General features: G+C 43.3%; 1 protein-coding gene across 1 annotated transcript in view; it reads right to left on the bottom strand.

The window, feature by feature from the left end:
- LOC311128642 (integrin alpha-2-like) overlaps positions 1–25,178 on the bottom strand; it is a 43,443-nt gene that overhangs the window by 16,059 nt on the left and 2,206 nt on the right. Inside the window, exons 2-15 of the mRNA XM_084160832.1 lie at positions 21,458–21,581; positions 10,934–11,043; positions 10,238–10,329; positions 9,690–9,804; positions 5,535–5,662; positions 5,150–5,298; positions 4,271–4,421; positions 3,872–4,037; positions 3,612–3,685; positions 3,296–3,434; positions 2,894–3,039; positions 2,328–2,471; positions 1,900–2,103; positions 1,280–1,410 (exon numbers count right to left, since the gene is read on the bottom strand). Of these exons, the coding sequence (XP_084016958.1) occupies positions 1,280–1,410; positions 1,900–2,103; positions 2,328–2,471; positions 2,894–3,039; positions 3,296–3,434; positions 3,612–3,685; positions 3,872–4,037; positions 4,271–4,421; positions 5,150–5,298; positions 5,535–5,662; positions 9,690–9,804; positions 10,238–10,329; positions 10,934–11,043; positions 21,458–21,581 (1,873 nt within the window). The remainder of the gene's footprint in view (positions 1–1,279; positions 1,411–1,899; positions 2,104–2,327; positions 2,472–2,893; positions 3,040–3,295; positions 3,435–3,611; positions 3,686–3,871; positions 4,038–4,270; positions 4,422–5,149; positions 5,299–5,534; positions 5,663–9,689; positions 9,805–10,237; positions 10,330–10,933; positions 11,044–21,457; positions 21,582–25,178) is intronic.

Raw genomic sequence — 25,178 nt, 5'->3', positions numbered from 1 at the left:
TTCTCTTAGGCTGAACATCTGAAGACAGAGAACCCGACTCAGAGCCAATGCAACAGTGACACTAGCCTGGAGGTGACCTCGCCCAACTCATCAGGACCAATCAGAAGATCAGAACTACTAGATTCAACCTACTTCATTTTATTGTATAAAATGTCAGCACACAATGTTTAGGGGCTCTCTCAGATATCTCCCTACGAGATTGACGAACGGGTCCGTGCACGCGATTCCAGATATCTTTACCTCTGAATAAACTGCCTTATATTATACAATTATCCACCTTGTCCAAAAGTCTCTACTTGGTCTCCGTTCTCCAGTAAACTTGTTTTATCAACAAAATATAATGGGGAAAACCGGTTGAAAGTTTCTGTCGGCTGAATGAGCGACACCGGTTGAGCATTCCGACAGTATTTCCCTCCAGAAGCCATGAGAAAGTTGTCCGGCTGCGGGGACTGTGCGGGGGGATTTATACTAACGTTACTATCTGTACTTACTGGTGGCACAGACGCTGTTTCTTCCTTTCCTACACTGAAATTACCCTTGCCTAACGATTGCGTCTGAAGCTGGGCTTGTAGCACAGCTATTCTCGCCGTAAGGCGATCGTTCTCCTGTATATTATGAGTACAGCGACTGCAATTAGAAGACATCATGTTAATGTTACTACTTAGCTTCGGCTGTTGAAGATGTTGACGAACCATGTCCAGATAAAGCGTCCGGAGTGAAAAAGTTGAATGAGGGAAAAAAGTTGCGATGGAAAAAAGAAAAATAAAGTAAAGTTGGCAGCAAAAACGCACAGGAAAATGACTCTTCTGTCTCGGGACATTCACTCCTTGGAGGAGAGCGCGCTTTTTCCCAGAATCACCCAGAATGGTCAGCATAACCTCTTTAAACCAAATCCACCCAGCTGTTCTGCTCTCTAGATGGAGTGGGAGGTGACAAGACTAAATGCTTTCCCACAGTTACGTAAGAGAAGGCTTTCCATGAGACAGCACATCTCATTTAGTCAACAAAAACTTGAGGAGATACAGTAAGTATAAGATGTTTCATTCAGAGCCTACTGTAATTTCATTTGTTCAGTTTTGGGTCATCGTAAACAGCTGTTCCAATTTGCTGGTATCAAGTGTTTAAAGTAAACACTGTAATTCGAGTAGATAACTTGTGAGACGTGTGTGAATTGAGGGAAACAAAATTATATAGTTGTCCTCCGAAGAGGAGGGGTCGAGCTGGGTTAAGAAAAATAAAATATATAAAAAAGAGAAAGAAACGAGGGAGCGAGTCTCACCAGAGTTGGACCACCTTTCCGTAAGCCCCCACTGAGACATCTGGTATGGTGTCATCGTTTAAGTCGGAGCTGGCGTCCATGGACCGCCCGAAGTACTGCAACGTAGGGTCCAGCTTGGAGCCTAGGATTTTCTGAAATTAACAGGATAAAACATGATCTTACAACTTGATCTCACATCAAATGCTCACATTGGCTGAATTCCAAAAGACTGAGAAACACTTCTAGAGAAACACTTCTATTGAATCCCAAAGCATCAGATAATTATATGCAGGCACAACAGGTTAAGTTGAGACATGCTGGTAGCGCAGGAGTGGGCAAACTTTGTGGCTCGAAGGCCACATCGAGATTTAGAAATTCAATAGAAGGCCGCACAGATAATTTTTTTGCAGGCCAGACAAATTTCAGTTATAAAAAATATATAGATCTATTATAATTTATACTTTCTATCTATTTTAGACGTTCAACTGTGGCCTGGAGTCTTAAAAAAATAATAAAAAAAAACTCCTGTGGGCCGGATTGAATGGGCCGTAGTTTGCCCATCCCTGTGCTAGCGAGTGACAAGAGTTAGGATAAGGCTGCGTTGAGTGTTAGCATTGAGCACAATCTGCAACCTGCTGTACCTGGGAGTACTGTGTCCTGAGTCTCTTCTTGTCCCCGTTGAAGACATAGATTACACCTTTATTGTTGTCTTCCAGTGGGGCTCCCACCACCACATCACCGTAGCCATCCATGTTGAGGTCAGGCACCGCTGAGATAGACATCCCAAAACGAGCGTTCTCCACTTGGGACGGACCCTTCAGGAACCCCTGGTCACTTAGGATGCCCTAGAAACACCAATGGAAAACAAACAATGAATATTAGTGTACTTTAGGAAGATGTGACTTTCAAAAGGTCTTGAAACCCACTGTGCTCAGAGCATACCGTGTGTACACCAAAATTAAACCATTAGATGAATTGTACAGTAGTGGGTCTGCACTCAAAAAAGATAAAAAGCTTTAGGAAGATGTGTCTGGCTGATTTTGTATACAGTACAGTATGTGTGGCTTACCTTAGTGAAAGACAGGAGATGCACTTTTCCATTCTCCTTCTTCTGTTCGTTCATGAACATGGGAGCTCCGACCAGTAGTAGATCAGACACGCCATCTTTATCCACATCCAGAGGACAGAGTACGCTGCCGTAGTAGGAGCCTATCTACAGAATCGAAAGCACATACAGCAAACTAGTAAGAAGAAAATATCTTTAGAATCAATGAGCAGAAACAAAGGATAACGCCATTTACAAAGCAGATGGGAACAAATCGGACAAGTCAGATATGATAGATCATTAGAGAGAGATAGATAGATAGATAAAGAGATAGATATATAGAATAGATCGAGTATAGATATATAGAATAGATAGAGATAGAGATAGAGATAGAGATAGAGATAGAGATAGATAGATAGATAGATAGATAGATAGAGATAGTATAGAGCCATAACATCTACCACCACACCAATTTACATATTCTTCTTTTCAATATGGTTAATTTAGCAAACACTTCTATCCAAAGCAACTTACAGAACTGTCAACATTGTCAACCGCTCTTCTCTTCCATTTTAATCAGAGAGCATTACCTGGTCTCCTCTCTGGGAGTCTATGACGGTGGGTTGTCCCTTGCTGTTGATGGTGTACACTATGACCTGTCCAGTGTGGTTGGACCGAGGAGCGCCAGCCACATAGTACTCTATGCTCCCATCATTCAGCGTTGTCACAGAGTAGCCTGAGCAGAACAGCCAAACAGGATATTATGGACAAATGTGTAACAATTTCCAGTGCTAGTAGTCTTACTGCCAGTCACACTGTAAATCAAGATATCTATTGTTTGAGCTTCAATACACATTCAAATGAAGTTAGAAATGGAAAAGCAAGAGGCCTTAGGATGGCTTGGTGTTGATGAACTAATAATACAATAGCACAACATAAAATGAAGATAAAGGAATCAATATTGACTCGTAGATGATTGCAAACTCATTTACCTAATAGTGAGCTGTGGTTTCTGTCCTCTAGGATTTTCTCAAAGGCCGTCTTGGGGAAGATGTCTGATTTCTGGGTAGTGTAGTGAACCACAGTACCACTCCAGCCATAGGCCCCCACTGCACCCAGCATAATCATGTTCTGTAATGAAAGCGAGAAAAGTACCTGTTAAAACACACTAAGAAATGTTCATGTACTGCTTATGAATGTGTTATGAATGTGTTATGAATGTGTAGACACCCGTAAAATAAAATGTTACCAAATAAGCCGATTTAAAGTAACAGTTGGGGTTTGTACGACGGTATTCTTAGCCCATACCTGCTTCTTGGTTTGGTGGGCACTGAATCCCACTTGGGACATCTCCATCTGAAAGTCACCACCTTTCCCAGTACCTAACCACCAGAAAACACAATGAACAGGTTAGGTTAAGTGCAATACAGTGGTTGTGTTACTATTTCTAGCTTTGTAAAAGGTAACTAATTATTGTTAGAATGGACCATGATATTCCATCTTCAATGTAGATTTGCTTTCTTTACTAAGTCAGCATTACTTTAAAAATATATATATATATATTTTACCCTCAATGTTGAAGATGCGGTCTCCCAGAGATCCAGCGATCTCGAGCAGAGCCTCCTCAGCTGATACATTGAAGAAATACCTATCTGTCGGGGTACTGGCTATGGACTTGATCTCAGCAATCAGGTTCTTAGTGTCAATGTCATTCCTTATGTAATACCCAAGGACCTAGAAACATAATAAAGAATACATTTTAAAATAATTTATATTAGAATAAAAGGGAAGATTGTTATAACATAATAATGTCATGTTATAAAGGTATCAAAGGTCTCAAACAGTAAATGTTAATACCTCACACTCAACACTGTACGTACTGTATATCCAGGTGTCTTTTGCTAAAGAGATTTTATGTCAACGAGACTAACCTGGATGAATAAAGGTTAAGTGGGATATTTACTCACAGCAATACCAAAGCGGGTGATCTTCTCACTCTCACACTTCCTGATGATGTCATCTCGGAGGTTCTTGTCGTGAGATTCTCCGTCCGTCACCACCACCATCACCTTGCTGGCACCGGGTCGAGCCCCGTTCCTAGGCAGGAACGCCTGCTGTCTGAGACACACGGTCAAAAAGTGTCACATCTCAACATATTCAAACCCGATTCAATACCCATGTAAATAAATAGCTTCTAAAACGTTTGTTCTGAACACATTTCATTGTGTTGTATTCCATTCTATTCCATTCAAAGTGTTCCATTCTAACCCCCTTTGGGGGGTTTTCAATATATAAAGAGAGATTCTGATCCTTTTGTTCTTTTTTATAAATATGTTGAGTCAACAGAGTCAGGATATATTTATTTAGAATACATGAGGGTCACGGTCACCTACAAATGTAGGATCTTAATTTGAGCCACTTTGCTACAGCAAATAATCCTGCAGTAACAGGAAATGTGGCTTATAATTAAATTTTTTGTAGGGCTTGATACATTTTTCGTTAGGACAAATCAAGTCTGACATTTTAAAGTGGAAATCACTACGTTTAGAAGCCGTTTTAAACCTCGAATACACTACAAGTTTGCATTTCCTGCTGTACAGGAAAATTCACAGCAACAAAAGAGTGATCAAATGTTCTACATCTGTAAGTCCTAAGGACCCATTGACTAGCAGTGAACAGGAGGAAATGCCTTAGGCTTGCATCCCTAATGGCACCCTTTTCCTTACATAGTGCACTACTTCTGGCCAAAAGTAGTGCACTATGTAGGGAATATGGTGCCATTTGGGATGCAGCCTTAGACTATGTTGGCACTGCAAGAATAGAAAGTGTTGTAGACTGAGACGCACCTGGCAAATTCAATGGCCCGGAAGGTGTTGGTCTCCAGGCCTTCCCTCTGGGGAATGTTCGCTGCAGCCGCAATGATCGAGTCTTTGGTTTTGTAGGTGTTCAGATTGAATTCAACGAATGGATCAACCCCGTACTGTATAATACTTGCCTGAAAGCATTAACATAAAGGCAACAAAAACAGATAGGGACAGATCATTTACTTGGGCCGAGATTCAATCCGACTGCGGGTTGTCAACAATGTAGCATTTAAAGGCAATTTCCGACTGAGCTGATATATACAGTGTTTACCGTGAATGAGACACCTACATTGTCTTTAAAAGACGCATTGTCAACAACCTTGACAATTGGCAATTGATATACATTGATAACTGTGAGCACACTTACCTGAGTATTATCCGGTCCAATATCTAAATTCTCCAACAGTTTCTTGAGGAAAGCCACAACTGGTGGCCAGGGATATATACTGTTGGATCCATCCACAATAATAGCAATATCCATCGGACCCCCACAAGCTGGAAAGACAAGATAAGAATTGAATTAATGTCAGCACGTGCATTTTCTATGGTAATCATTCATAACTCCAATCACAAAGGGGTGTTAAATATGATATACAGTAGGACTTAGCTAGAATCCTTAGTTTCTACATCCATTTTTTGAATTATAAATTAATATACAGCTGTAAACCCATTGGTTCTTGAAGAATATAACTTTGAAATGCCTCATGAGCTTAGTTCAACTGTTGTACCCCATCAGAACACAAAATATAAGCTTGTTTTATGCCAATGTGTACATTTGTAAACAACATAAATGTAAACTAACTCTATATAGCCTCAAAACGTGGTTACAAATGTAAATGTAATATCATGGATGGTCAGTCTGTCACGCCCTGGCTCTGGGACTCTTATATGTTGAGGGTGTGTAGATTCTATGTGTTTGTGTTTCTATGTTAGGATCTAGTTCATGTGTATCTATGTTGGCCGGGGTGGTTCTCAATCAGAGGCAACGAGAATCAGCTATTGCTTGTTGTCTCTGATTGGGTACCATACTTAGGCAGCCTGTTTGGCACAGTGTATTGTGGGATCTTGTTCCGTGTTGGTTTGTGTATGTACCCAAGGACTTCACGTATCGTTTTGTTGTTTTTGTTCGTGTGGTGAAATATAAATAAAAGATGTTCGCATTCCACGCTGCGCATTGGCCCGTTTCTTCAAATGACGATCGTGACAGAAGATACCACCAATACTGGACCAATCAGCGTGTTTCGGAGCTAACGCCGGGTAAGGAGATGGAGAAGTTGGCGATGGCCCAGGTGGGCCAATGGTGGTCCTGGGAGGACATGTTCGAGGGCAGAGGACCATGGGCAAAGGTTAAAGCTTTGGCGAGAGAGGAGGTACGGCGCCAACAGTGTCGTCGTTGGACAGGCGAGAGGCAACCCCAATACATTTTTAGGGGGGGGGGGGCACATGGCATGGACGACGTGGCTGCTGGAGGCAGATAAGGGGCGAGTTTGTGGACGAGGAGAGAAGGCCACCGGGTTACGGGAGCCATTGGTGATGAGAGGGAGGGAAGGTGTAGAGGCACGGCGAGAGGTACTGAAGTGTGTTGCCAGTCCGGTCCGGCCCGTTCCTGATCCCCGTATAAGGCCAGTGGTGTGTGTTCCCAGTGCGGTCCGGCCTGTTCCTGTCCCTCGCACCAAGCCTGTGATGCGCGTCGCCAGCCCGGTCCGGCCTGTTCCTGCCCCTCGCACCAAGCCAATGGTGCGCGTCGCCAGCCCGACCCGGCCTGTTCCTGCCCCTCGCACCAAGCCAATGGTGCGCGTCGCCAGCCTGGCCCGGCCTGTTCCTGCCCCTCGCACCAAGCCAATGGTGCGCGTCGCCAGCCCGGCCCGGCCTGTTCCTGCCCCTCGCACCAAGCCAATGGTGCGCGTCGCCAGCCCGGCCCGGCCTGTTCCTGCCCCTCGCACCAAGCCAATGGTGCGCGTCGCCAGCCCGGCCCGGCCTGTTCCTGCTCCCCGCACCAAGCCTATGGTGCGCTTCGTCAGCCCGGTCCGGCCCGTTCCTGCTCCCCGCACCAAGCCAGGGGTGCGCGTCGTCAGCCCGGTCCGGCCCATTCCTGCTTCCCGCACCAAGCCTGGGGTTCGTGTCGTCAGTCCGGCACAGCCCGTTCCCGGTTCACCGGTGCCTGGTCAGGTACCGGTCAGCTGCTCCACACCGGAGCCTAAGCAATCCGCTCTACCGATGTCCAGTCCAGCTCCAGCCAGCGGGGCCAGACCAGACCAGGGGCACTACGGGGGGGTTATTAGAGGGTGGTGGTCACGCCCGGAGCCGGATCCGCCTCCGAGGAGGAATGCCCACCCGGCCCTCCCCTGTTCGGTTTATGTTTGGCGCGGTCGCAGTCCGCGCCTTTGGGGGGGGGGGTACTGTCACGCCCTGGCTCTGGGACTCTTATATGTTGAGCCAGGGTGTGTAGATTCTATGTGTTTGTGTTTCTATGTTAGGATCTAGTTCATGTGTATCTATGTTGGCCGGGGTGGTTCTCAATCAGAGGCAACGAGAATCAGCAGCCTGTTTGGCACAGTGTATTGTGGGATCTTGTTCCGTGTTGGTTTGTGTATGAACCCAAGGACTTCACGTATCGTTTTTGTTCGTGTGGTGAAATATAAATAAAAGATGTTCGCATTCCACGCTGCGCATTGGCCCGTTTCTTCAAATGACGATCGTGACACAGTCTTTGCATCCACAGCTCTGTCTATGAATTTGAGAGTGGTTACATTTCTCCAGCCCCATCCCTTAGCTTTTTTAGCAAAACAGGGATGGGGAGAATGCTTTGTTATTGTTTCAAATAAGGATTCTAGCTTTAATTTATACTTTTAATCAATGGTGAAAACAATACATACAGTGGGGAAAAAAAGTATTTAGTCAGCCACCAATTGTGCAAGTTCTCCCACTTAAAAAGATGAGAGAGGCCTGTAATTTTCATCATAGGTACACGTCAACTATGACAGACAAAATGAGGAAAAAAAATCCAGAAAATCACATTGTAGGATTTTTAATGAATTTATTTGCAAATTATGGTGGAAAATAAGTATTTGGTCAATAACAAACGTTTCTCAATACTTTGTTATATACCCTTTGTTGGCAATGACACAGGTCAAACGTTTTTTGTAAGTCTTCACAAGGTTTTCACACACTGTTGCTGGTTTTTTGGCCCATTCCTCCATGCAGATCTCCTCTAGAGCAGTGATGTTTTGGTGCTGTCGCTGGACAACACAGACTTTCAACTCCCTCCAAAGATTTTCTATGGGGTTGAGATCTGGAGACTGGCTAGGCCACTCCAGGACCTTGAAATGCTCCTTACGAAGCCACTCCTTCGTTGCCCGGGCAGTGTGTTTGGGATCATTGTCATGCTGAAAGACCCAGCCACGTTTCATCTTCAATGCCCTTGCTGATGGAAGGAGGTTTTCACTCAAAATCTCACGATACATGGCCCCATTCATTCTTTCCTTTACACGGATCAGTCGTCCTGGTCCCTTTGCAGAAAAACAGCCCCAAAGCATGATGTTTCCACCCCCATGCTTCACAGTAGGTATGGTGTTCTTTGGATGCAACTCAGCATTCTTTGTCCTCCAAACACGACGAGTTGAGTTTTTACCAAAAAGTTATATTTTGGTTTCATCTGACCATATGACATTCTCCCAATCCTCTTCTGGATCATCCAAATGCACTCTAGCAAACTTTAGACGGGCCTGGACATGTACTGGCTTAAGCAGGGGGACACGTCTGGCACTGCAGGATTTGAGTCCCTGGCGGCGTAGTGTGTTACTGATGGTAGGCTTTGTTACTTTGGTCCCAGCTCTCTGCAGGTCATTCACTAGGTCCCCCCGTGTGGTTCTGGGATTTTTGCTCACCGTTCTTGTGATCATTTTGACCCCACGGGGTGAGATCTTGCGTGGAGCCCCAGATCGAGGGAGATTATCAGTGGTCTTGTATGTCTTCCATTTCCTAATAATTGCTCCCACAGTTGATTTCTTCAAACCAAGCTGCTTACCTATTGCAGATTCAGTCTTCCCAGCCTGGTGCAGGTCTACAATTTTGTTTCTGGTGTCCTTTGACAGCTCTTTGGTCTTGGCCATAGTGGAGTTTGGAGTGTGACTGTTTGAGGTTGTGGACAGGTGTCTTTTATACTGATAACAAGTTCAAACAGGTGCCATTAATACATGTAACTAGTGGAGGACAGAGGAGCCTCTGAAAGAAGAAGTTACAGGTCTGTGAGAGCCAGAAATCTTGCTTGTTTGTAGGTGACCAAATACTTATTTTCCACCATAATATGCAAATACATTCATTTAAAATCCTACAATGTGATTTTCTGGATTTTTTTCTTCTCAATTTGCCTGTCATAGTTGACGTGTACCTATGATGAAAATTACAGGCCTCTCTCATCTTTTTAAGTGGGAGAACTTGCACAGTTGGTGGCTGACTAAATCCTTTTTTCCCCACTGTAACTCTTATGCTAAGGATATTTAAAATGATGAAGGACTCTTACTTTGAAGGGCAGGTGAGAATGAAGACAGGGGGCTGAAGAGAGGGCTAACTTCTGCACAGATCCCTGGGTAATAATACTGACTGCCACACTTCTGAGCCCACAGAGGTCCACATGTCTACCAGGAGAAGAAGACACAAGATATAAGGTAAAACATCCAAAACAATATTACATTTAGGCAATCAATCCCAAGTCCCTAAACATGTGGGATTGATTGACTGATAAGATCTTATATGAACTCTCCAGCTGCAGTGATGTTAAAGCTGTTTATCATGATTAATCTATCTTGTGTGGCTGTAAAGAATCAGATCTAATGATTCCAAACCTGTTAACCATGAATCTATCTTGAGTGGCTGTAAAGAATCACTTATAATGATTCCAAACCTGTTAACCATGAATCTATCTTGTGTGGCTGTAAATAATCTGATGTAATGATTCCAAACCTGTTTACCATGAATGTATCTTTTGTAGCTGTGTGGGTAAGGATTAGGGTTAGGGTTAGGATAGCTAGGAGTTCTATACAGATGTAGTGATGTATAAAAACTGTTTACCATGAATTTATCTTCTGTAGCTGTGCGGGTGAGGGTTAGCCCCAGACTCATGTTGACATTGACGTTCTTCACTGTTGATATGCTGACTGAGTCTGAAGTATAGGAGAGAGAAAATACATTGTTACAGTGTCCTTACAGAAATAATTACACAGTTTTAAGAACACTATAAGTGTTACCGAATACATTCTCATGGTGCAATTACAGTGCTTAACATTCATTAAAACACACAATGAGATCTTGCAACACTCTGAAGAACACAGTTCCTTTTCTAACCACTGTGGCCATCGCTCTGACTTACAGACAGATTTGACAGGATTCAAATGGGATTTAAAGAGAATATTGTGGGGAAACACAAGCTAATGCTAGGGGATACAACGATTGCTAAAAAAGGGCAGGAGTTGATAGAAATATAGAAAGGGAGAAGGAATTGCTAGCCTGGGTGCTAGTCTGTTTCTACTCTCTTGCCAACTCTTTATGGAATTTAATGGTTTGACAATAAGAGCAATGGAGTTGGCAAGAGCACAAACAGATCTGGGACCAGGCTAATGAATAGCTGGAGCTGTTTGAATGTCGTATGCAAAGTATAAATATCTGTCAATGTCTTACTCTAAAGGTTGAGTATGAAGTATGTATGAAGAGTATGAAGCATGTATGAAAAGTATGAAGTATGTATGAAGAGTATGAAGTATGTCTTACTCTGCAGGTTGAGTCTCTGGCAGCCTGAACTGGACCCTCTGATCTCACACTTGTAGATGTCTCCTTTCCTGTCCTGGTTGTATCCACTCCAGGGAGAACCAACCAGCAACCTGCGGGAACACACACACGCATGTACACAGACAGGCAGACAGACAGACAGACAGGCATTTGCATACTGATTACATAATAATTACAATGCCATGTGTCTAAATTACACACAATTATTGGTAGCTAATACCATTGTTAGGGAATACACTTATGTGACTGTCCTTGTACACCATAGACTGTATATGTACCCATATTTGGAAACAGTACCATACATTCACAACAAGACAATGACATTTACAGAGTACCCATTTCACACCCACTTGCACATGATCAGTAAGTACTGTTTTTCGTTATCTACAGGTGTGGAAGGTAAACACATACTCTACCAAGGTCATCATTAACAGTTAACCTTAGGGAGAAAAGTATAATAAGCACCTTAACCCTGAAGGGGGAAGTACAGCGACATTTACAGTGAAGGGATGTTTTCAGACTCTGCCTGTTGCATGAGAAGGAGAGAGCCATAATGACCTGTGCCAGTGCTGTTGTCTGCTGCTGGTGGCTCAGGGCCTGGGTATCCATGGTGTTACTGCCAGTTACCGCCATGTGAGTCAATCAGTCAGGACACACACGCCGACTACATTACACAGTGTGACATCAAACCAGCCTACCACATTAGAAACAAGTCACACTATCCTTTCCTGATGACCTAACACACACACACACACACCATAAAAATGCCAAGACCACTCCATTGCACATTACACATCATTGAAAAAAGCCCCACCTTGCTAGACTATAGTGTGAACAGAGAGACCACTCAGTAGTTGATCTATAAACCTTTTGATATTCTACCGGCTTTAAATCTACAGTCATGATCCTTGATAAAGATGAGCAAAAAATACTGTATAAAATAAATTATACAAATACTGAGCTTTATAAAATGGGTTGTTTGGATCCTGGATTCTGATTGGTTGATAGCAGGGAGTTGTAGCACCACAATCCCCGCATTCCATGGGTAATGCCTGTTAACATTTCCATTAGATTTATCAATGCGCATCCACTGTCGCACAGCCCAGCCAGTCAATTTATACTGAACAAAAATATAGACGCATCATATAAAGTGTTGATCCCATATTTCATCAGCTAAAATAAAAGATCCCAGAAATGTTCCATACGCACAAAAACCTTATTTCTCTCAAATGTTGTGCACAAATTTGTTTACATCCCTGTTAGTGAGCATTTCTCCTATGCCAAGATAATCCATCCACCTGACAGGTGTGGCATATCAAGAAGCTGATTAAACAGCATGATCATTACACAGGTACACCTTGTGCTGGGGACAATAAAAGGCCACTATAAAATGTGCAGTTTTGCCACACAACACAATGCCACAGATGTCTCAAGTTTAAAGGAGCATGCAATTGACATGCTGACTGCAGAAATGTCCACCAGAGCTGTTGCCAGAGAATTGAATATTAATTTCTCTACCATAAACCGCCTCCAACGTCATTTTAGAGAATTTCGCAGACCATGTGTAACCACGCCAGCCCAGGACCTCCACATCCGGCTTCTTCACCTGCGGGATGGTCTGAGACCAGCCACCCAGACAGCTGATGAAACTGTGGGTTTGCACAAACGAAGAATTTCTGCACAAACTGTCAGAAACCGTCTCATAACTGACTTCAGTGGGAAAATGCTCACATTCGATGACCACTGGCACGCTGGAGAAGTGTGCTCTTCACGGATGAATCCCAGTTTCAACTGTACTGGGAAGATGACAGACATTGTGTATGGCGTTGTGTGGGCAAGCGGTTTGCTGATGTCAACGTTGTGAACAGAGTGCCCCATTGTGGCGGTGGAGTTATGGTATGGGCAGGCATAAGCTACGGACAATGAACACAATTGCATTTTATCAATGGCAATTTGAATGCACAGAGATACCATGACGAGCTCCTGAGGCCCATTGTCGTGCCATTCATCCGCTGCCATCACCTCATGTTTCAGCATGATAATGCACGGCCCCATGTCGCAAGGATCTGGACACAATTCCTGGAAGCTGAAAATGTCCCAGTTCTTCCATGGCCTGCATACTCACCAGACATGTCACCCATTGAGCAAGTCTGGGAAGCCCTGGATCAACGTGTACGACAGTGTGTTCCAGTTCCCACCAGTATCCAGCAACTTCGCACAGCCATTGAAGAGGAGTGGGACAACATTCCACAGGCCACAATCAACAGCCTGATCAACTCCATGTGAAGGAGATGTGTCGCGCTGCATGATGCAAATGGTGATCACACCAGATACTGACTGGTTTTCTGATCCATGCACCTACAGTTTTTTTAAGGTATCTGTATTCCCAGTCATGTGAAATCCATCGATTACGGCCTAATTTATTTATTTAAATGGATTGATTTCCTTATATGAACTGTCACTCAGTAAAATCTTTGAAATTGTTGCATGTTGCGTTGATATTTTTATTCAGTGTATAAACTTAATCTACCCTGGAAAAAAGCATCTAGACAGTATTTCCTCATGTTACTAGCCTAGCATTTGGTTTGGTACAGCGGAGCTTAATAAGCCTCACTGTGTGCATATCCGACCTGTGCTGTGCAACATGTTGCAGTTTTTTTTTGCGATCTCCACCGTGCAGACCGTCACGAGACTGACAGCTTATCTGATCCAGGCAAATTCATTTGTCAGTATCATTATAATGGATATATCCAAAGAATTGGCAATAAAAATTAAGATAAAACAAATGAAAATACACATAGTTTGCTGTCATTTCAGCCGCTTGATGTGATAGCTGTAGTTGGCTAGCTAGCTAACAAAGGAGAAGTAACGTTATCCTGGCTATCCTCCATAACTACATTATTGACTCGACAATCAGCTGGTTGTTGCCTATTTATAAATTATTTATTAGATCATTATTTATTGAAGTTATCTTGTAATCATTGAACCTCTGCTAGCTAGCTACATGCCAATGAATGACTGGGTCAAAACATGAGAATATAATTAATGACCAGCCTGTTTGGTTAGCAAGTTCAGAACGAACAACTGGATATTCCCCGGACTATATCATCTGGTGGAAGGGTGAAATAAAACTAATTTACTCATTAAAATAATGTTTTTAATAATGTTTTTAATGTCATTAATCATTTTTTTATATGTTGGCAACCATTTTATAAAAGCAATAAGGCACCCGAACCCGGGAATTATCGTGTGATAACTCCCTCCTAAAAGCTGTTTCCCGGCCCTTGGCTTCACCTCGGCCCTAAGAATCAATCAATCATATTTATTTATAAAGCCCTTTTTACATCAGCAGATGTCACAAAGTGCTATACAGAAACCCAGCCTAAAACCCCAAACAGCAAGCAATGCAGATGTAGAAGCACGGTGGCTATGAAAAACTCCCTAGAAAGGCAGAAACCTAGGAAGAAACCTAGAGAGGAACCAGGCTCTGAGGGGTGGAGATTATAACAGTACATGGCCATTAAGGTCAGATTTTTCTCCAAGATGTTCAAACGTTCATAGATGACCAGCAGGGTCAAATAATAATCACAGTGGTTGTAGAGGTTGCAACAGGTCAGTACATCAGGAGTAAATGTCACTTGGCTTTTCATAGGTGGGCATTTAGAGGTTGAAATAGCAGGTGCGGTAGAGAGAGAGAGTTGAAAACAGCAGGTCTGGTACAAGATAGTACGTCTGGTGAACAGGTCAGGGTTCCATAGCCGCAGGCAGAAGAGTTGAAACTGGAGCAGCAGCACGACCAGGTGGACTGGGGACAGCAAGTAGTCATCAGGCCAGGTAGTCCTGAGGCATGGTCCTAGGGCTCAGGTCCTCCGGGAGGTGAGGGAGGGAGAGAGAAAGAATTAGAGGGAGCATTCTTAAATTCACACAGGACACCGGATAAGACAGGAGAATAACACCAGATATAACAGACTGACCCTAGCCCCCTGGCACATAGACTATTGCAGCATAGATACTGGAGGCTGAGACGGTACCGTCCGACGATACCCCCGGACAGGGCCAACCAGGCAGGATATAACCCCACCCACTTTGCCAAAGCACAGCCCCTACACCACCAGAGAGATATCAACAGGCAACCAACCTACTATCCTGAGACAAGGCTGAGTACAGCCCACGAAGATCTCCTCCACTGCACGCGCCCAAGGGGGTGACAAACCGGACAGGAAGATCACGTCAGTGACTCAACCCACTCAAGTGACGCACCCCTCCTAGGGATGGCATGGAAGAGCACTAGTAAGCCAGTGACTCAGCCCCCGTAATAGGGTCAGAGGCAGAGAATCTCAGTGGAGAGACGGGAACCGGCCAGGCAGAGAGAGCAAGGGTGGTTCGTCGCTCCAGTGCCTTTCCATTCATCTTCACACCCCTGGGCCAGACTACACTCAATCATAGGACCTACTGAAGAGATGAGTCTTCAGTAAAGACTTAAAGGTTGAGACCGAGTCTACATCTCTCACATGGATAGGCAGACCATTCCATAAAAATTGAGCTCTATAGGAGAAAGCCCTGCCTCCAGCTGTTTGTTAAGAAATCCTAGGGACAATAAGGAGGCCTGCGTCTTGTGACCATAGCGTACGAGTAGGTATGTACAGCAGGACCAAATCGGAGAGATACAGTGAGGGAAAAAAGTATTTGATCCCCTGCTGATTTTGTATGTTTGCCCACTGACAAAGAAATGATCAGTCTATAATTTTAATGGTAGGTTTATTTGAACAGTGAGAGACAGAATAACAACACAAAAATGTCAATCTCGCTCGGCCTGGGGCTCCATGCAAGATCTAACCTCGTGGAGTTGCAATGATCATGAGAACGGTGAGGAATCAGCCCAGAACTACACGGAAGGATCTTGTCAATGATCTCAAGGCAGCTGGGACCATAGTCACCAAGAAAACAATTGGTAACACACTACGCCATGAAGGACTGAAATCCTGCAGCGCCCGCAAGGTCCCCCTGCTCAAGAAAGCACATATACAGGCCTGTCTGAGGTTTGCCAATGAACATCTGAATGATTCAGAGGAGAACTGGGTGAAAGTGTTGTGGTCAGATGAGACCAAAATCGAGCTCTTTGGCATCAACTCAACTCGCCGTGTTTGGAGGAGGAGGAATGCTGCCTATGACCCCAAGAACACCATCCCCACCGTCAAACATGGAGGTGGAAACATTATGCTTTGGGGGTGTTTTTCTGCTAAGGGGACAGGACAACTTCACCGCATCAAAGGGACGATGGACGGCGCCATGTACTGTCAAATCTTGGGTGAGAACCTCCTTCCCTCAGCCAGGGCATTGAAAATGGGTCGTGGATGGGTATTCCAGCATGACAATGACCCAAAACACACGGCCAAGGCAACAAAGGAGTGGCTCAAGAAGAAGCACATTAAGGTCCTGGAGTGGCCTAGCCAGTCTCCAGACCTTAATCCCATATAAAATCTGTGGAGGGAGCTGAAGGTTCGAGTTGCCAAACGTCAGCCTCGAAACCTTAATGACTTGGAGAAGATCTGCAAAGAGGAGTGGGACAAAATCCCTCCTGAGATGTGTGCAAACCTGGTGGCCAACTACAAGAAACATCTGACCTCTGTGATTGCCAACAAGGGTTTTGCCACCAAGTACTAAGTCATGTTTTGCAGAGGGGTCTAATACTTATTTCCCTCATTAAAATACAAATCAATGTATAACATTTTTGACATGTGTTCTTCTGGATTTTTCTGTTGTTCACACTGTTCAAATAAACCTACCATTAAAATTATAAACTGATCATGTCTTTGTCAGTGGGCAAACGTACAAAATCAGCAGGGGATCAAATACTTTTTTCCCTCACTGTAGGTAGGAGCAAGCCCATGTAATGCTTTGTAGGTTAGCAGTAAAATCTTGAAATCAGCACTGGTCTTAACAGGAAGCCAGTGTAGAGAGGCTAGCACTGGAGTAATATTATTCACATTAAAGTCATTTAGCAGACATACTTATCCAGAGCGACTTACAGGAGCAATTAGGGTTAAGTGCCTTGCTCAAGGGCACATCGACAGATTTTTCACCTAGTCGGCTCAGGGATTAGAACCAGCGACCTTTCGGTTACTGGCACAACACTCTTAACCACTAAGTTACCTGCCGCCCTATATATATTTTGGGTTCTAGTCAAGATTCTAGCAGCCGTGTTTAGCACTAACTGAAGTTTATTTAGTGCTTTATCCGGGTAGCCGGAGAGTAGAGCACTGCAGTAGTCTAATCTAGAAGTGACAAAAGCATGGATTAGCTTTTCTGCTTCATTTTTGGACAAAAATGTTCTGATTTTTGCAATGTTATGAAGATGGAAAAAAGCTGTCCTTTAAATATTCTTGATATGTTCGTCAAAAGAGAGTTTTTTTTTAGATGACTGTACAACCATCAAGATTAATTGTCAGATCCAACAGAAGATATTTTTGTTTCTTGGGACCTAGAACTAGCATCTCTTTTTGTCTGAGTTTAAAAGTAAAAACTCCTTCCTTATGTCTGAAACACAGGCTTCCAGGGTAGGCAATTTTGGGGCTTCACCATGTTTCATCGTAATGTACAGCTTTGTGTCGTCCGCATAGCAATGAAAGTTAACATTGTGTTTCCGAATGACATCACCAACAGGTAGAATATATAGTGGAAACAATAGTGGTCCTAAAACGGAACCTTGAGGGACACCGAAACGTACAACTGATTTGTCAGAGGACAAACCATCCACAGAGACAAACTGATATCTTTCCGACAGATGAGATCTAAACCAGGCAAGAACTTGTCCGTGTAGACCAATTAAGGTTTCCAATCTCTCCAAAATAATGTGGTGATCGATGGTGTCAATGTGGTGATCGATGAGGACAGATGCAGAGCCTTGGTCTGACGCCATTAAGAGGTCATGTACCACCTTCACGAGTGCAGTCTCAGTACTATGATGGGGTCTAAAACCAGACTGAAGCGTTTCGTATACATTATTTGTCTTCATGAAGGCAGTGAGTTGCTGCACAACAGCTTTTTCAGAAAAAATTGAGAGGAATGTGAGATTCGATATAGGCTGATAGTATTTTACATTTTCTGGGTCAAGGTTTGGCTTTTTCAAGAGAGGCTTTATTACTGCCACTTTTAGTGAGTTTGGTACACATCCAGTGGATAGGGAGCCATTTATTATGTTCAACATAAGAGGGCCAAGCACAGGAAGTAGCTCTTTCAGTAATTTAGTTGGAATAGGGTCCAGTATGCAGCTTGAAGGTTTAGAGGCCATTACTATTTTCATGAATGTGTCAAGAGATATAGGATTAAAAAACTTGAGTGTCTCCATTGATCCTAGGTCCTGGCAGTTTTGTGCAGACTCAGGACAGCTGAGCTTTGTAGAAATACGCAGATTCAAAGAGGAGTCCGTAATTTGCTTTCTAATGATCATGATCTTTTCGTCGAAGAAGTTCATGAATTCATCACTGCTGAAGTGAAAGGCATCCTCTCTTGGGGAATGCTGCTTTTTAGTTAGCTTTGCGACAGTATCAAATAGAAATTTTGGATTTTTCTTATTCTCCTCAATTAGGAGAATAACAGCCTTTAGTCGGAAGATAACACATGATAATCCCCGGGTTCTAATGCCTTATTGTTTAAATACTGTATGCTCCAAAAACATTTAAAACGTATATTATTTTCCACTAATACAATTGCTCAGAGAAAAATATTTTATCAAACAGGTAATAAAAAAATAATCTAAAAATGATCGGCACCCTTGTTTTGAATACTTTGTGCACCCTCCCCTTGCAGGGATAACGGGACTTAGCCTTTTTCTATAATGTTTGATTCCTCCATATAGAATCTTTCCAGATCCTTGATATCCTTCGGTCTGCGCTTAAGAACTGCCCTCTTCAATTCAAATGTTGATTTTGTGGTCAATTAACCATTTCTTTGTGGATTTCGATGTGTGATGGAAGAACCACTTGCAGCCAAGTTTCAGCCTCCTGGCAGAGGCAACCAGGTTTTTGGCTAAAATGTCCAGGTACTTGGTAGAGTTCATCATGCCGTTGACCTTAACAAGGGCCCCAGGACCAGTGGAAGCAAAACAGGTCCATAACATCAAAGATCCACCATCATATTTTACAGCAGGTATGAGGTTCTTTTCTGCATATGCATCCTTAATTCGAGGCCAAACCCACCACTGGTGTGCATGGCCAAAGAGCTCTATTTTCATGTCATCTGACCAAAGCACCCGGTTCAAATCCAAGTGCCAATGCCGTTTAGCAAACACCAGGCGTTTACATTTGTTGGTTGCCCTCAATAAAGGCTTTTTTTATGGCAACCCTTCCAAATGGTGGCGTCTAATTGTAGATTTGGAGACTCGGTGACCCCAGGATGCGACCAAGTTCTGTAATTCTCCAACTGTGGCCCTTGGTCTTTTCTTTGCCTCCCAAACCATCTTTCTCACTGTGTGTGGGGACAAGATACACTTGGGTCCTCTACCAGGCAAGTTTACCACTGTTCCAGTGGTTTTAAACGTCCTAATTGCTGCCATAATAGTGGTAAGCGGTATATTTGTTTTTGAGTAATTTTTTTGTATCCATTGCCTGATTTATGAAAGTCAACAACCATTTGTCTCTTTTAATTTGTGAGTTCTATGCCTTTTCCCATGGTAAATTTGTGAGTTATATGCCTTTTCCCATGGTGATGGATGACAAATGGATTTTACATGCATGTTCTCATTTTTATACCCCAGTGAAACAGGATGTCATGAAATGCCACAATACAGTTCCTTAAGATGAGATTCATAAAAAAAATATTCAATTTTATTTGATTTTATTTACCGTTAGGGGTGCAAACTATTTTTTTCTCTCCATTATTTTGAGTATACAATACAGCTCAGTATTTGTATTTTATATTTTATTCAGCCTTTTTTGCTAATCTTTTTCAAGGGTGCCTATAACTTAGGTCGTGACTGTATATCTTTTTGGCCAGGACACAGTGTGTTGGTGTGATATTAAACCTAATAAAGACAGAATAGAAGCCCAAAGCATGACCTTTGGTATCAGTAGTATGCAGGAGAATAAATAGGCTGGTCAGATAAAAACACTTCCTCGCCATCCTAGTTTATAAACTAAACCACAGAGATAAACATGAATTCCACTGGTTACAGCTAAAGAGACATTTCAGTTCCATTATGAACTTGGTACACGTTTGCCAATGGTTGGCATTCGTGTTTTGGTGTGGTTTCTCTGAATATCCCAAAACTACGCCTTTACTGACTTTGTGTTAGAGCCAAAGCCCACGTTCTCAGACAGGAGGCAGCCAATTAGACAAAGGGAGTGAACTTTCACCTGGCCATCTCTGTGATGTCATACACTCTGGCTTTCAATGCACCTCTTTTCTCTGGGGTTAAGAGGACCCTGTTGGGTTATTCACTGCTGTGAGTCTTTATGCCTCTCATTTCAAATGGGGTATTTGTCAAGATTACAAATGACGAAACAGTAAACCTCTTTCTACTGTCATTTTGTCAAAACCTAGTCTCGTCTACCAGCCAGCTCTCTTTCTGTTGAGTCAGTCCGGGGAGGAGGTTAGTCAAAACCACATTCAATTGAAGTCCACTTAAGTCCTTGATGCAATTACACAACCCATCATCAGCCTAAGTGCTTTATGAGAGGGGACATCTATTTATTTGTGTTTTTCCATCATTTCCCCCCTAAAACCTCTAATGAAATGTTTATCTAGTCTAGTGGAGACATAACAACATCTTCAGGGCCCTTTCCTTTGTTAACAATGTTTCCATCCACACATAGTTAATATGCCATAGGTTAAGCCAGGCTCAGTCTCCATGTTTGTTTATGATGAGAATGAAAGGAAGGCAGTTATGTCCCTGGAGAGATGCATTCAAAAGGAAAATGTCTCCTCTGAGATCTCCCGGATGCAGACAGACGGCACTACGGACTACAGGAAGTGTGTGTGTGAGCAAGACGTGAAACCAAGAACCCTGTCTGTGATGTCTACTCTGTGGTGATCAGCAGATAACTGTATAATGTGAGTGTGTGGGCGTGTGTGTGTGTGTGCGTGTGTGCGTGTATGTGTGTGCCAATATAGTGTTTGAAGTGCCTGCATCCTGCCCGTTGACAACCCTCCGGAGGGTCATGTGACCTACTGTGAGAACAGGAACAGCATTAGCTTGAGAAAACGGATGCTCACAGTAGGGGTTCCAAATCCAGCAGCTATACAACAGTTATGGATCTCTCAGACCCAAACGAACCTAGGGCTTGTTTTAGCTCTCCTGGGCTCTATACAGCTTACTGTGTGCGAGAGTGATTGGACACAGTACTACTGTAGTAACTGTACATAAGCACAGTGTAGTACAAGTGTGCATCTGTGAATGTGCTGAGATGCTGTTCTTACCATGTCAGAACTAACACTGTCTAGCACTTTCTACCACTCTGTACTGCTTCTGTATGGCAGCCTATGCATGACTCAGTAGTCTAGTCTCACCATTTCCCCAGGTGATTTCTGAACTGTTTCACAGTGTATCCAAACTCCTCTACGGCAGGTCCAGAGAACACCTTGGCTCCTGCCGTCCCCACATTAAAGGATAGGGATCGGGGGATGCTCCAACCTGCAGAGAGAGGGAGAGAGGGAGAGAGGGAGAGAGGGAGAGAGAGAGAGAGAGAGAGAGAGAGAGAGAGAGAGAGAGAGAGAGAGAGAGAGAGAGAGAGAGAGAGAGAGAGAGAGAGAGAGAGAGAGAGAGAGAGAGAGAGAGAGAGAGAGAGAGAGAGAGAGAGAGAGAGAGAGAGAGAGAGAGAGAGAGAGAGAGAGAGAGAGAGAGAGAGAGAGAGAGAGAGAGATCACACTCCCATCATAAATAAAATACTCTCCTCCACCACAAATATGCTGCAGCAGCCAGGTTCAGGGTTGTGTAAGACAGGGAGATGAATTGAATGACAAAAAAACACCACACCTTCTTCGTCTGTGATATGTGATATGAAGTGCTCAGCTTTTATGTGTGTGTGTGTTGTCCTTGTTCCTAGGATACTACCGTTGTACCAGGAATAACAACAAATTCCTAATACCAACAATAATGCAGTATTACGCAGTGTCAGGTCTTGTAATAGTAAAGATGTCAGAGTGATCGATTGGCAGAGACATTCAAACACATCCATCAAGGCATAACACCTAAGGCATTCATAGTGAAACATAAACAAAGTATTCTTCCACCATGTGAACTTTAGGTCTAACTATAATGACAATGATAATAATAATAATAATAATAATCAACTCCATTTTTAGACGACCTAGCTAGTATAAATCACAATTCATACATACAGCAGCCCGAAGTATGCTCATTGTTCTATTGTAAAGCTAGGTAAGACTTTCAGCGGCCTTACATTACCCAATAGTACTGAAGATCCTTTAACTAGAGACAGGGATCTGGCTGTGTGTGACTGTATCAGTGATCACCAATCTGGACAAGTAGCAGCATGACAATATGTTCAGATTACTGGTCTAAAGTGCAGACATGTCAGTGCAGTGGATCCTTATAGAGAACACACAGTAGAGTGGGGCCTATTGAGATGAGTGTGAGGGATATCAAACCACTACTAAGGCCTCTCAGGACAACAAAACAACAGTCACGTCACGACACCATCTACAAGCTCTATAACAGAGCCTACACTGAACAGAGACACTGAGTAAGAATAGAAACACTGGCAATGTATGTTTTTTAAACTAACACCCTTGCCTTTCTTGTCTTGTCTTACTAGCACTGACTTGGCTGATAGCTGCTTTATTGAGGAAAGGTTTTACTTACTATGACTATTGTCTTACAAAACTATAAGTCGCTCTGGATAAGAGCGTCTGCTAAATGACTAACATTTAAAACGTGAACAATTGACAAGCACAGAAATAATTAATGGGTTAGGATTTAGCATTTCCCAATAATGCATTTTTCTTACTTGGAGACAGTGATAAAGAATGTGATCTAATGTTACTCTTCACATATGCTAGGTGAGCCACCATAAAGAGATTTTATAAACTTTATTCCAACCAAGGGGTCTGAGCATTTTATGCTGCGGAACAACAAAGATAATTTGCTTAGTAGGGTGGTGACACCACAATCAGGTTAAATGCACATACCATACAAGGCCTAACCTAACACAGGCCAGGTGAACTTTACACTTCCAAACAAATAGAGAAATAGGGCTCACACTTCTGTAATTGCAATATTTTGCTCCATACTACTAGACAGCAAAGATACGATAGTATAGTTACTTAAGTATTATCATGGTTCAGCATGCCTTCTAACTGGTCAGTGAGTCACATCACATCCACACACTAAAACAGGGCTGTGAGAGGGCCAAAGGCTCCAAATTACACCATATTCCCTGTGTAGTGCACTACTTTTGACCAGGCTATTCCCTATGGGCTCTGGTCAAAAGTAGTGCACTACATAGGAAATAGGATGCCATTTGGGATGCAGTCTTGAGTCTAATTCACACGTTAGACAAGTGGCAGGCAGATATCTTAGAACAGGATGTGACGAGGTGATGATCCTCTTATGAGTTGTGGTCACACTGGTGGATCTATCTATAGCCATTTATCATGTCTGTGTTAAGCTAGGTAGCGCTTGCCTAAAGAGTGCCTGAGAGTGAGCTCATGTACAGCATCAACACCAATGAATACATCCTCTATACCTCAGACACTACTCAAACACAGTGACATAGTGTACATGACTCTGACAGTTCAACTTGGATGTCAATATATTTCCACAAAAACTTTGAATGATTAAAGTTATTTTCCCATATTCTATAAGAGAACATTGTGGTTGTCACTGACGGACTATGTGAGATATGTGTGAGAAATGTTTTGTCTCTTGGCCAAAATGGTCAACGACCACATGCATGCCCTGTCAGTATGTTCCCCATCTGGAAACAGGGATTCCAGGCAGTGGCTAAAGCACAAAGAGGACCTTTAATTGAAGCGAACAGATACAGTGTGACAGAGAGAGAGAGAGAGAGAGAGAGAGAGAGAGAGAGAGAGAGAGAGAGAGAGAGAGAGAGAGAGAGAGAGAGAGAGAGAGAGAGAGAGAGAGAGAGAGAGAGAGAGAGAGAGAGAGAGAGAGAGAGAGAGAGAGAGAGAGAGAGAGAGAGAGAGAGAGAGAGAGAGAGAGAGAGAGAGAGAGAGTAGAGCAGAGCGGTAGAGGGAGCGAGAGAGAGTATGTGTTTGTGCGTGTGAGATATACATGTATACACAGACTGACCGACCGACAGGCAGACAGAGACAGAGAGAGAGAGAGAGCGAGCGAGAGAGAGAGATAGAGAGATACAGAGATTCAGAGAGAGAGAGATACAGAGAGAGTCCCCACTGGCCCTAGGTAAACCTTGCTGATTCTGTCCCAATGTGGTTCCAGTCGGCTGGGTGCATTGTGTGCAGCAAGCTGGATAACCCACTTTAGATCCCTGCTCTGTGACTGACTGAGCACCTCATTGGACAGCGGCTGAGCAGCGGGGGCTCTGGTGAATCCAATAGACAATCCAATCCATGTCTATTGGGAGTTTTTTTTAATTTGATTAGATTTATTAGGATCCCCATTAGCCGGCACCAATGGCGACAACTAGTCTTACTAGGGTTCGACATATAGCGAAAAAGACATTACAGACAAAATACAGACAAAATTTGCATACATTTAAAAACATTAACATGTAGTGTGTGTGCATCTATCAGTTACACATACATGTCAGTACATAAACACAACAAGTAGGTCACATGTGGGAGAGCCATTGTGCCGTGAGGTGTTGCTTTATTTGTTTTTTGAAACCAGGTTTGCTGTTCACTTGCGCTATATAAGATGGAAGGGAGTTCCATGCACTCATGGCTCTGTATAATACTGTACGTTTCCTTGAATTTGTTCTGGACCTGGGGACTGTGAAAAGACCCCTGGTGGCATGTCTGGTGGGGTAAGTGTGTGTGTCAGTGCTGTGTGTAAGTTGACTATGCAAACAATTTGGAATTTCCAACACATTGTTTCTTATAAAAACAAGAAGTTACGCAGTCAGTCTTTCCTCAACCCTTAGCCAACAGAAACTGGCATTAATATTAGCCCTCTGCTTACAATGACGATCAAGACGTGCCGCTCAGTTCTGGGCCAGCTGCAGCTTAACTAGGTATTTCTTTGCAGCACTTGACCATATGACTGGACAATAATCAAGATAAGATA

This window comes from Coregonus lavaretus, assembly GCF_964263955.1.
Source record: "Coregonus lavaretus genome assembly, chromosome: 4".
Lineage (NCBI taxonomy): Eukaryota > Metazoa > Chordata > Actinopteri > Salmoniformes > Salmonidae > Coregonus > Coregonus lavaretus.
This window is presented reverse-complemented; position numbering and strand designations above follow the sequence as displayed.